At 44.3% G+C, this 13,749-nt stretch overlaps 1 protein-coding gene across 1 annotated transcript in view; it reads right to left on the bottom strand.

Moving 5' to 3' along the window:
* Nucleotides 1–2,704: 2,704 nt before the first annotated feature.
* LOC109890930 (protein SHQ1 homolog) overlaps nucleotides 2,705–13,749 on the bottom strand; it is a 37,429-nt gene continuing 26,384 nt past the window's right edge. Inside the window, exon 12 of the mRNA XM_020483088.2 lies at nucleotides 2,705–3,660. Coding sequence (XP_020338677.1) covers nucleotides 2,991–3,660 — 670 coding nt within the window. The 3' untranslated portion in view covers nucleotides 2,705–2,990. The remainder of the gene's footprint in view (nucleotides 3,661–13,749) is intronic.

The raw sequence follows: 13,749 nt of genomic DNA, 5'->3' as shown, positions 1-13,749 counted from the left end.
TGTCCTTCCCTATAAGAGCGCTGAAAGTTGGTATCAGGATGATTGGTTGGCTATTTGAGCCAGTAGGGTAGCGGAATGACTTTTGTTTCCCTCCAAGCCTGAGGGCACATACTTTCTAGTAGGCTTAAATTGAAGATATGGCAAATAGGAGTGGCAATATTGTCCACTATTATCCTCAGTAAGTTTTCATCCAGATTGTCAGACCACAGTGGCTTGTCATAGTTGATAGACAATTTTTTCACCTCTTCCACACTCACTCTACGGAATTCAAAAGTACAATGCTAGTATTTCATAATTTGGTCAGATATACCGGGATATGTTGTGTCAGCATTTGTTGCTGGCATGACATGCCTAAGTTTGGCAAGATAAGCAATGAAAAAGTAATTAAAAGTAGTTGGCAAAATCAGTGGGTTTTGTGATGAATCTGATTCAATGAATGATGGAGCCGAGTTTACCCGTTTCCCCAAAATTTCATTTAAGGTGCTCCAAAGCTTTTTACTATCATTCTTTAAATAATTTATTTTACCAATAGTTAAAATATTTCCGGGTCAAGGTTTAACTTTTTCAGGAGAGGCTTTATTACTGGAACTTTTAGTGAGTTTGGTACACATCCGGAGAATAGGGAGCAATTTATTGTGTTCAACATAGGAGGGCCAAGCACAGGAAGTAGCTCTTTCAGTAGTTTAGTTGGAATAGGGTCCAGTTGGCAGCTGGAAGGTTTAGAGGCAATTACTATTTTCGTTTAACGTTTCTATCTATGAATGAGCAACAACAATTGTGCTGAAAGCATTTCTTTCCAGAAGCTGAGAAAATTGTCCTGCTGAGGAAACTGTGCAGGGTGATTAACACTACAACCTGTATTTACTGGTGGCACAGACGCGGTACCATCCTTTCCTACACTTAAATTTGCCCTTGCCTAACGGCTGCGTCTGAAGCAGAGCTTGCAAAGCGGCTATCCTCACCATACGGGCGGTAGTTCTGTACTAAAGAGTACAGCGACCACAATGAGAATTACATATATTTTGTACCTTTATTTAACTAGGCAAGTCAGTTAAGAACAAATTCTTATTTTCAATGACAGCCTAGGAACAGTGGGTTCAGTCTATTAATGTTATGTATTGTGTCATATTTCATGTGGACCCCAGGAAGTAGCTGCTGCTTTCGCAATAGCTAATGGGAATCCTAATAAAATACCAAATATCAAGGAGCTCGACAACAATGACAAAAATCATGAAACGGGCTTACCATGAGGCAGAAAAAGAGGCACTCAACAAAAAATGGCAGATAATACATTTTAGCTCACTTTAATCCATTGTTCAAGATGACTGATGTTTCTTCACTGAATAAAACTTCAGCTTGATGTCAAAACATCAGTTTCTTCATTATTTTCACCTCCCAATAATTAAAAGAGGAAGTGTAAACTCTAACATAGCCTATTAGCTGGAAAGGTAGTGTCAAACATATTTTTGCTAAGAGCAGCTGTTGAGCCGGTTGAACAATGGTTAGCAAAAATGTATCTCCAAGTCAAGAAAGCTTACTAGCAGCCACTGGTAGCCTATTCGTGGGTGCTCAAAGCCTATGTCAGATACTCCAGAGAGTGTCATTTGCTCAATATTAAGAGTTGAGAAATAAAGTTGACATATAATTATCCTCATTTCTACTGTAGGCAGGTCACTGAAAATGGTTTATTCTGTTGTTTCTAGCGATATTCATTAAAACAAAAATATGTAGATTTTCCAAGTACACATATATAGACATACAAAAGTATGTGGATATCCCCTCAAATTAGTGAATTCGGCTATTTCAGCCACACCAGTTGCGTACAGGTGTATAAAATCGAGCACACCGCCATGCAATCTCCATAGACAAACATTGGCAGTAGAATGGCCTTACTGAAGAGCTCAGGGACTTTCAACGTGGCATGGTCATAGGATGCCACCTTTCCAACAAGTTGGTTAGTCAAATTTCCGCCCTGCTCGAGCTGCCCCGGTCAACTGTAAGTGCTGTTATTGTGAAGTGGAAACGTATAGGAGCAACAACGGCTTAGCTGCGAAGTGGTAGGCCATACAAGCTCACAGAACGGGACAGCGGAACGATGAAGCACGTAAAAATAGTCTGTCCTCGGTTGCAACACTCACTACAGAGTTCCAAACTGCTTCTGGAAGCAACGTCAGCACAATAAGTGTTTGTCAGGAGCTTCATGAAATGGGTTTCCATGGCCGTGCAGCCACACACAACCCTAAGATCATCATGCACATGGCCAAGCGTCGGCTGGAGTGGTGTAAAGCTCGCTACCATCAGACTCTGGAGGGACAAATCTGGGTTTGGCGGATGCCAGGAGAATGCTATGTACCTCAATGCATAGCGCCAACAATTTTGTAATTTAAGTTCAAACAGTAACAATGTGTGAACACATTTTAAACTTAAGTTTTTAGTGTTGGCAGGGTACCATGAAGTGTACCAGTGTTGGCAGTAAAGTCACTGCATTCTACATGAGAAGTCAATGTCTCAAGAGAAATTCCGAAGCAGCAGCTGACATTTCCTGTTGGGGTCTGTCCTGTTTCTTATCTCCCAACAACCACCACCCCTTCTCCTTTCTTGGAAGGAAATGGTTGTGCATGAAATGCATATGCTAATCTAAGAGCCAACAAACAAAGTGCAATGCAATGGCTGCATCCCCTTGAATAGATCTGAGTAATCTGCATAATTCATATAATCAGTTTTATTAACAAAATGCTTAGCTTGGTATGAAAAGCTTTGCACATAGACACAAAGTATGGAAGCTTTTGAAACTCCTCAAGTGAGCTATAACACTAAAATGAGCCATGCTATGTATCTATAAATTAATCAACATTTCCATTTTAGAAGTAAGAAAATACAAAAATAACAATACAGAAGTTATTATTGATTGTGGGCAAATAAGCATCCGTGACATCAGCTGTCATGCATGCATGTAAAGTTCCTTAACGACATGTTTTCTGTGACATCTGCTAATAGTCATCCTCATCGATATCATCCTCATCAAGATAATCACCAGTATCTGTTTTGACAATCAGAAGAGGGTTTCTGCGAGGACTCAGCTCTAGGAAAGCCCCTGTGCAGGCAGTATCTGTTGCAGTGGCTGTGGCAGTCGCAGGCTGTGAACAGTCTCTCTCTGCCTCTCCCTGTGCACTGCTCCTGGAATGCCTGCTGCCCTGAGGCTGTGCTGAAATCCACAGCCCCTCCTCCACCCTCTCTCCCAGCTCCTGGATCAGCTGTCTGGGGCAGGACACAGCAGATGGGAGGGTGCTGGGCTTCCTCTCGGATGATGTGAGAACAGCACAGGACTCCTGGTGGACGGGAGGGGCAGCAGGCTGGGGATGTATGGGGATGGCCTCGGCTCTCTCTCCTCCTCCCTCTGTTCTGTCAGCACAGTCCTTCCCTTCAGCTTCAGAGTCCTCACTCTCCTCAGACGAGTCGCTGCTACTGTCGTTGCTGTCGGACTCCTCTCTGATGTGTGACAGAGGAGTTCTACTGGGGCTTTTCCCCCCGTCCTCCACCTTCTCTTCTTCCTCTACCAGCGTCGCTGCCGTCTCCAGCACCTCCAACTCCAAATCCAGGTCTCTTTTCCGTAGGGATACTTTCCGTAAGGGATCGGCCAAAGCTGTCACCTTCCTGGACCTGACAAAGAGAGAAAAAGAGAATGTGATGAGACAGTCAGGAAAGTACAGCAAAGGTGGATCAGTTTCTCTTTTTAAACTTGGAAGCAAATATTTACAAATCCCCTGCCAAAAAACTACAAAATCTATTTCAAGAGCTACTCGTCCAACACTGATGAGTAGTAGGTATCACGACTATGCTATATGTACGACTGCACTTCCTACAAAAAAATATAGCAACGAGATCTCAATCTACAAATCTAATATCCATTACCCAAATCCCAGCCTCATCTGAATGCTAAGTAGACAGCGATTCACAGAGGCATGAGCTCAATGAAATATGTAAATCATGTTTAATAATGTAGGAAGATGAGTGTGTCTGATATGCAGGTTCTGCCCCTCGAGTCTCCCACTGAAGCTCTCCCTGCAGGAGATAAGAGCGAGGCGGATGACAGAGTGATACACGCCTTATACATTATTCATGAAGCTAAACCAGCGCAGGATGTTGCTAAAACTCAAGTGGCTGCTATTCTTCCACGGTGCAGCCGATCGGCCTTCAATGCCATGATGATTACCAGCTGACCTCTGCGCGGCTCAGGACGGGTCCATTCAGGGAGGGATAAAGCACATGAGCCTGCGGTCGTCCACAGCCATTCAGCTCCTCACACTCAGCCACACTGTGGCCCCTGCTGCCCTCCCTGGCCCAATTAACCGACCGCTGAGAGCCAAGATGGCTCCTTATTACCGCAAAGCCTTAATTTACTCCCACCGTGGGGAGGAAACCGTTTACACAGCCAACAGAGGGATGTACTCATTTAGGACCTCGGGAGACTGTGTAAACAGACTGTATAGCTAGTTGCCGTACTCTATCAAAGAAGACATCTCTAAGGCCTACATGAATATCAAATGTCCATTCAGGAAATAAGGAGAGTAACAGTATTTGGAAAGAGAGGAGGAAAAACAAAAATATGACCGACTCATGGCCCAAGCCCTATCAAAGGCCAAACAATTAAATTAGATCAATTACTGACAATGAGTAAGGGATGGCTAAGCATAAATACCACCCACAACACCCCCACCACCGCGTGTGCAGAGAGTCAGACCCCACAAGGAAACCGTCAAAAAACTGAACTCATCAAGAGTGGCCACAGTGGCTCACGGGTGTGCGTACCCATATCCACACATGCAGTTATTTTTGGGGGCCATTTTTCCACTTCCGCACCTTGCGACCAAAACATTTTAGCAGCCCCCCTCCCAACGGCGAGCAACTTCTTTTGTTTAGGATTTAATTTCCTCCAATTGTTCACATTCTGCCATGAGACGTGGAGAAATGATTGCCATTTTAAAGCAAGTTCACTGCAATTTCCCACACGCTGCCATAGGATGGCAAGAAATTTTCACAGTACCAGTCAAAAGTTCAGACACACCTACGCATTCAAGGATTTATTTATTTGTATCATTTTCTACATTGTAGAATAATAGTGAAGACAAAACGATGAAATACCACATATGGAATCATGTAGAAAACAAAAACAATGTTAAACAAATCAAAATATATTTTACATTTTAGATTCTTCAAAAAAGTCTACTCTTCAACCTTGATGACAGTTTTGCACTCTTGGCATTTCACAGACATGGCGGTTAGAACCAAAAATCTCAAATTTGGACTCATCAGACCAAAAGGACAGATATCCACCAGTCTAATGCCAATTGCTCGTGTTTCTTGGCCCAAGCAAGTCTCTTGTAATTGGTGTCCTTTAGTAGTGGTTTCTTTGCAGCAATTCAACCATGAAGGCCTGATTCACACAGTCTACTCTGAACAGTTGATGTTGAGATGTGTCTAACTTGAACTCTGTGAAGCATTTATTTGGGCTGCAATTTGAGGTGCAGTTCATTGGTGGAGTGCTGCAGAGATGGTTGTCCTTCTGGAAGGTTCTCTCATCTCCACAGAGGAACTCTGGAGCTCTGTCAGAGTGACCATCTGGTTCCAAGGCCCTTCTCCCCTGATTGCTCAGTGTGGCTGTGCGGCCAGCTCAAGGAAGAGTCTTGGTGGTTACAAACATCTTCCACTTAAGAATGATGAAGGCCACTGTGTTCTTGGGGACCTTCAATGCTGCAGACATTGTCTTGGTACCCTTCCCCAGATCTGTGCCTTGACACAATTCTGTCTCGGAACTCTCTAGACAATTCCTTCAACCATATGGCTTGGTTTTTGATCGGACAAAAACGGTCAACTGTGGGAGCAATTCGACCATGAAGACCTGATTCACGCAGTCTCCTCTGAACAGCAGATGTTGAGATGTGTCTGTTACTTGAACTCATGAAGCATTTACTTGGGCTGCAATTTCTGAGGCCGTTAACTAATGAACTTATCCTGTGCAGCAGAGGTAACTCTGGATCTTCCTTTCCTGTGGCGGTCCTCATGAGAGACAGTTTCATTATAGTGCTTGATGGTTTGTGACTGCACTTGAAGAAACGTTCAAAATGCTTTAAATTTTCTAGACTGACCAGGTCTTAAAGTAATGATGGGACTGTCATTTCTCTTTGACTATTTGAGCTATTCTTGCCATAATATGGACTTGGGTCTTTTACCAAATAGGGCTATCTTCTGTATACCACCCCTACCTTGTCACAACACAACTGATAGGCTCAAACGCATTAAGGAAAGAAAATCCACAAATTCACTCTTAACAAGGCACAACTGTTAATTGAAATGCATTACAGGTGACTACCTCATGAAGCTGTTTGATAGAATGCCAAAAGTGTGCAAAGCTGTCAAGGCAAAGGGTGGCTACTTTGAAGAATATCAAATATAAAATATAGTCTGATTTGTTTAACATAAAAGTTACTTCATAGTGTTGATGTCTTCACTATTATTCTACAACGTAGAAAATAGTAAAAAGAAAGAATGAAAACTCATGAATGAGTAGGTGTCCAAACTTGACTGGAAAATTGGTTGTATAAATAAATACACACACTTCCCTTCAAAAGTTCGGGTCATTTAGAAATGTCCTTGTTTTTGAAAGAAAAGCAAGGTGTTTTGTCCATTAAAATAACATCAAATTGTTCAGAAAGACAGTGTAGACGTTGTTAATGTTGTAAATGACTATTGTAGCTGGAAACATCTGATTTCTTAAACTGTTGTTCTGATTAAAGAAGCAATAAAACTGGCCTTCTGTAGACTAGTTTAGTTTCTGGAGCATCAGCATTTGTGGGTTCGATTACAGGCTCAAAATGGCCAAAAACAAAGACCTTTCTTCTGAAACTCGTCAGGCTGTTCTTGTTCTGAGAAATTAAAAGGCTATTCCATGATGGAAATGGCCGGGAAACTGAAGATCTCGTACAATGCTGTGTACTACTCCCTTCACAGAACCGCACAAACGGTCTCTAACCAGAATAGAAAGAGTGGGAGGCCCCGGTGCACAACTGAGCAAGAGGACTTCAGTTAGTGCTAAATACGACTGCTAGAATCCTGACTAGAACAAAAAAATTTGATCATATTACTCCAGTGCTAGCCTCCCTACACTGGCTTCCAGTCAAGGCAAGGGTTGATTTCAAGGTTTTACTGCTACTGGAAAGAGGGGAACCGGCCAGGCAGGGACAGCAAGGGCGGTTCCCCTCTTTCCACTGGGATTCTCTGCCTCTAACCCCATTACAGGGGCTGAGTCACTGGCTTACTAGGGCTCTTTCATACCGTCCCTAGGAGGGGTGCGTCACTTGAGTGGGTTGAGTCACTGATGTGATCTTCCTGTCTGGGTCAGCCTTGTCTCAGGATGGTAAGTTGGTGGTTGAAGATATCCTTCACTGTTGACTTTGAGAGTGGTGTTTGTGGGTACTATTTAATGAAGCTGCCAGTTGAGGACTTGTGACGCGTCTGTTGACTCATTAGTCCAGAGCACCTGCTGACATTTTTCTGCACCCCAGTTCCTGTGTTTTCATGCAGTTTCCACGTCGGAGGTATGACTTTTTGTTCGCAAGTCTTCCATGAAGGCCACTTCTGACAGTAGATGGGTGTACCAGGGCCCCACTGTTTTCTGCCAATTCTGAGCTGATGGCACTGCTGGACATCTCCGATTGCGATGGGAAGGAAGCATGATATGTCTTATCTGCTGCAGTAAGTTTCCTTGGCCGACTACTGCATCTACGGTCCTCAACGTTGCCCGTTTCTTTGTGCTTCTTCAAAAGAGCAGCACATCTGGAAACCCCTGTCTGTCTGCCTGGGAGAGACCTTGTTGATGCAGTATAACTACCTTGTGTCTTGTTGCTATGCTCAGTCTTGCCATGGTGTATGACTTTTGACAGTAAACTGTCTTCATCAACCTCACCTTGTTAGCCGAGTTTGGCTGTTCCTCAACCGGTTTTATTCCTCCTACACAGCTGTTTCTGTTTCTGTTTCAGTTTATTTTTTATTTTTTTAACTAGGCAAGTCAGTTAAGAACAAATTCTTATTTTCAATGACGGCCTAGGAACAGTGGGTTAACTGCCTGTGCAGGGGCAGAACGGCAGATTTGTACCTTGTCAGCTCGGGGGTTTAACCACTAGGCTACCCTGCCGCCCCAGTTAATGATTGTATTGAATTGATAATCATTAGCATGTGTACTAATATATATATATATATATAGCGAGAGATAGAATAAATGGTCAGTTTTTTTTTTTGTTCGATGGTGTTTTTGGGACTCGGCAGATTGGCCGTACCGACTTCAAGACAACTTCTGTCTCTGGTGTACAAACAGTTAGGGCTCCACACTAATATGACCCCTCTGTGTAAAGGTGAGACTCTCACGAACATGTTGGTCACAAGAATTTCCCCACAGTACCAGTTGAAAATATGAACGGAAGTATTTACTGAGAGTGTTTAGTGCCTGATCCTTCTTTTCTCTCTCAGATATAGGACAGACACTTCAGAACAAACTTCCTATTGATGTTTTTTGGGGGCGACGATCTGTTGTTCCATGTAGAAAATCTGTTATACAATGCATTTGTAAGGGCTAATGGCAGTAATGCCAAACATTTTTTATTAAATCAAATAATTGTTTTATATATATTTTTTATACTTCAGGGGGTCTTAAAATTCAAAATCAAATAGATAAATGATCCTTGGGAGGACCTTCTTAAAACAATTCCATATAGCTTAGTAGAACCCCTCCCCCTGCTTTGACAGGGCTTAAGACCTTGCTGGAGTTGAGCAGGCTGGCTGACTAGCTCTGGCTGGAGAGCCTCCTGTAGCACTGCAACTTCAAAGCAGAGACCCTCCTCCATCCCCCACCTCCCGCATTCTCTTTCCCCCGTGGGAAGTCATTATTGAGTTAGCATTGGAGAGGCTACGTGCTTGTTCTCTCCCCTCGCTCCCCCTCTCCCTGCGCTGCAGTGCGAGAAGCTCAGCTTGCGGTGAGCACAAAGGCTGCTTTTGGAGGGAATAAATAACATTGTACACAGTTCAGTCATTACTAATGTCATGGGCTCTCTTCATTAACTGAGGGGCAAGCTTTTCAAGGTTGGAAAACTTCTGTCGCCACAAAGACGCTTCCATCTTTCAGACAACAAACAAGAGTCCTTGGATGAGGACATGGAGCAGGAGGGTGGTGGGGGAGAAGGACAACTAGACAGTCAATTACAGACTTCCATTTCTACCAGCAGTCTCATGTTCAATGATGCCAGAAGACATTCGACACATGTTCCTACTCATACTTCTTAGTTAATCTTAAAATGTACAAATTAATTTCACAAGATTTGTCAAGGGAGTGTATGTACATTATTCAATGGATATAGTGGATGGACAGTCAGACACTGTTTGCTAACTGTATGCCATTTGAATTGTCCAACATCTCATTCAGGTAACAAAACGTAGGCGGTAGTTGTTTGTGACAAAGTTGGCTTGTTTTATAAGGCTGAAAGACTTATAAATGGATGCTTGGATTTCCTGTCTTCCTGAGTTTGATGGTTTGAGGGAACGTGTGATGAAATGTGTTATGGAGTGTGTGACGGCGTGTGTGAGTAACACTGAAGACCTGTGTCCGAGGCATTAGGCCAGGGGTGTTGCAATCGGTCTTCAACGAGGTTCTGGAAAAGATTAGCCCTCCATCCATCGTTTTGGGATTTTTCAATGCTCCACCACTGTCTAGCTTTCATTTAGATGATTATTAGCGAGCTGGACACAGTACATTTTTGGTTTTAGTTATTTTAAAATATATTGAGTTTGATTCCCCCTCCCCCCAAAAATATTTCAACCCACCCGCAGGCTGTATGTTTGACACCGCTGCATTAGGCTATATAACAGAGTAGGGACTGTAATCTAAGGAAGTGCTTTCTTGCTGTATAGAGAGACCATTAGTTAATGTGCAACATGAAGAGAGCTGGTAGAACTGCCTGCAGAGCTTGTTGTTTACCGACCCTCCTAATCAAAACAAGGACGCAAGGAGAGGAAGTTACCTCATACAAAGCAAGGCTGCATCACTCATTATTAGTGTAGCACGAATGCAACACTGTCAGTATTTCTCTCTCTCTCTGCGCGTGTGGTGAGCTGCCTGTGTAAGTACACAAAATCTGGACGTCATGCAGAGAGGAAATCTGTAGTACTTCTCCCCATTAGCTGTGAGACCGTCTTGGCTTTGTCGAGCCCAGCGGGACACAGAGACTATCTACTGTCTCTGTGGTGGGGAAGGCTCAAAACACACAGACCATATACCCGGAGTACACATGGCCAGAGATTCCATGTCTATGTACATAGGGCAGCAGCCTCTAAGGTGCAGGGTAAGTGTCACTTCGTGACAGGACCAGGTGAATACTGTGATCCCTAATTGAGGTCACTTGTTAAATCCACTTCAAATCAGTGTAGATAAAGGGGAGGAGACAGGTTAAAGAATTTTTTTTAAACCTTGAGACAATTGAGACATGGATTGTGTATGTGTGCCATTCAGAGGGTGAATGGGTGAGACAAAATATTTAAGCGCCTTTGAACAGGGTGTGGTAGTAGGTCCCAGGCTTGTGTCAAGAACTGCAACGCTGCTGGATTTGTCATGCTCAACAGTTTCCTGTGTGTATCAAGAATGGTCTACCACCCAAAGGACATCAGCCAACGTGACACAAATATGGAAAGCATTAGAGTCAACATGGGCCAGCATCAATGTGGAACGCTGTTGACGCCTTGAAGAGCCCATTCCCCAATGAGTTGAGGCTGCTGTGAGGGCAAAAAAATGCCATATTAGGAAGGTATTCCTAATGTTTAGTATACTCAGTATACACCATCTACTACATCACAGGACAGGACCGGCTCCAGACAGATGAGTGTGGGTAGAAATACACTAGCAGGTACATGAAAAGGATTAATACCAGAGAAAATGTATCCAAAGCTTTTTCACCTGCATTCCACCCTTTCTAAGAATAAAAAAGAGAAAACTGTACAACGATCAACTTACCATTCCTGCACACGCACTAGACACAGAGTTGCCTGTCCCTGGAGCATTAAAACCACCAGCAAGCCCCTACGAGGCTTAACCGACTCACTTATCTGACCACTGACCTTGCCGGGGAGGGGGGGTGTCAGCCTGTAGGTTGTCCCTGTGGGGAGCCCGTGTCCCCTGAGGGCCTTCTGGGACTGTAGAGAAGAGAGCTCTCCTCTGGGCATTATCATGCACACAATGTGTGTAGAGGCTGAATGGATTGGTGTGAGCGAGAGAGAAAAAGAGCCTTGTTTCCTCCTCCAAGACTAGCAAACCCTTGAGCTCGACACTCACAGGTTGCCATGGTTTTTTGCTCTGGAATTTAATCGACCCAATTAATTGATTGTGCGGCAGACAACGGGTAGAGGGGGAGGAATGTGTGAGCGCTGAAAGAGGAAGGGGAAGTTAGAGGCCTGCTGATTTCGCTGAGATAAAGTAACACAGATCTGATGGGATTTTTTGGACTGGTCACAGTCAATCTACATTGGTCTCCTTCCAAGCCTTTTGATGAGAAGAGTAAAGACTGAGAAAGAAAACGAGGAGTGGGTTTTCATTTCAGTCTAGCACCACAGCAGGGGTTCGGGCATCGGATGATCATCAAAACCACCCATTGAAACGAATGGTAGAGAAGTTTTTTTTATTTGATAGTGGCAATGCATCTGATGATACAAAGATATCTGCAAATTACACAAAATTCCCTGGGTAATGTGGAAACGGTTGTAAGCGCGTTAATAATCCTCTTTGGTCAACACCCTTTATCAGGACAAATACAAAATGGTGTCAGAAGGATTTTCTCCACCCTCATACTCCTCCTGTTGACCGGAGAGTGGACTGTCCACTTGTTTGTCTGTGTGCAGGAGTCTGTGGAGGGAGAGGGGTTAACTGGAGTCTAAATCACTGTGAAGTCTTTATGATGCTGTAAATTTGACTCTGGTCTCAGCAGTCAGAGGGACTTTAAGAGCATGAACACATGTGGGACAGCCCAGAGAGAGCCAGACAGTATAAATCAACCCACTGAGCAACGCATTCATTAAATCGCCGTGTCCATCATGAGCAACTGATCGTGTCTGGGAGTCGACTGTGGGGACGACTGACAAGATACAGGATATAGATTACATCTTATCTTACCACAGGACTCACAGGAAGAGACGGCACAGTCACTTAGCAGGAATGACAAATGGGGGATATCTAGCAGGGGGGAGAGCAATACTTACACAATCTGTCATCAAACCGGTCACATGCACAAACGTCTGCCACAACAAACCACAAGTGATAAGAGCACTGTCTATGCAAACCACAGCTGGCTGCTGCTTGAGTGCTGCCTGCCAGCCTTGTCATCTCCGATCTAGACTACTGCAACTCTGTTGGCTGGGCTCCCCGCTTGTGGCAGCAAACCCCTTCAACTTATCCAGAAAGACGCAGCACGCCTGGTGTTCAATCTTCCAAAGCTCTCCCATGTCACCCTGGTCCTCCGCACACTCCACTGGCTTCCAGTCTAAGCTCACATCAGCAGAGCAGCGAAGGGAACTGCCCATCCCTACATTCAGACTATGATCAAACCCTACACCCCAACCCAAGACCTCTGTTCTGCCACCTCTGGTCTCTTGGCCCTGCCACCCCTACAGGAGGGCAGTTCCCACTCAGCCCAGTCAAAACTCTTCTTTGTCCTGGCACACCAATTGTGGAACAAGCTTCCCTCTAATGTCAAGACAGAGGAGTCCCTGCCCATCTTCCAAAAACGTCTGAACCCTATCTCTTGCTACGATTGGGATATGTTGTTGTTTCATCGTGAATGCACTGATGTAAGTCGCTCTGGGAAAAAAAGTGTGTGCTAAATGACTTATGTAAATGCCTGCTAGCTCATAGAAAGACAGCTCTCCTCTCTGCTGCTTTGAATGGCAAGTGGACTGCTCGCTTTTATTCCACATTCAGAAGGGAAAGAAATGTAGTCTGTGCAGCACAACAATATAGGATAGGTATGAAATGTCAATCTGGGAATTGATTCACAGCAAAACAATGGAATGGAATGCCTGGGCTCTAGAGGTTTTCCCAGCCAGGTGCCCTGAGGCAGCATCTTCAACAGGAGAGGGTTGGTAACTCTTCCTGGATGCTGGACAGCCTCTGTCTCTCTCTCTCCATCTCTCTGCCTCTGCTGACACCACAGCTGATATGAGCCAGGTCTCAGGGCAGAAAGAAAACAAGCTTTGCTTATCGACTGAAAAACGTAAACAGAAAAGGGAAATGTAACAATTCAATCATAGGTAAAGGTGGCGAACACAAGGTCTAATCCATTTAATGATCGATGCAGGGTTGCAGCCAGTGGAAGCCAGCTTGTTGATAGGTCAAGCTGACATTTGGCTCCAATGTACAGCGGTGGAAGGGAAGAGAGGGAGGCGGATTGGAAAGCACTCAACCGCAGATGCCCTCCTGCCGTTTCATCTCCTTGACTGACTGAAATGAGACTGATTGAGTTTTCCAGTGGCTTGACAGTGATGCTGCTTCTGCTCAAAGCGTACGCTGAGCTGAGAGAGCACTCAAGACCAAGACTCTCTGTTCTCTTCATCTGCTGCAGCGAAACAGACAGACAAACCGGGACTGCAGCTCCGATCTCCACCATTGATTTTTATACATCTATTATTAATTGGCCATCGAGGCGTTTTCTTTTCCAGAGA

Source organism: Oncorhynchus kisutch, linkage group LG5 (assembly GCF_002021735.2).
Source record: "Oncorhynchus kisutch isolate 150728-3 linkage group LG5, Okis_V2, whole genome shotgun sequence".
In the NCBI taxonomy this organism is placed as follows: Eukaryota; Metazoa; Chordata; class Actinopteri; order Salmoniformes; family Salmonidae; genus Oncorhynchus; species Oncorhynchus kisutch.
This window is presented reverse-complemented; position numbering and strand designations above follow the sequence as displayed.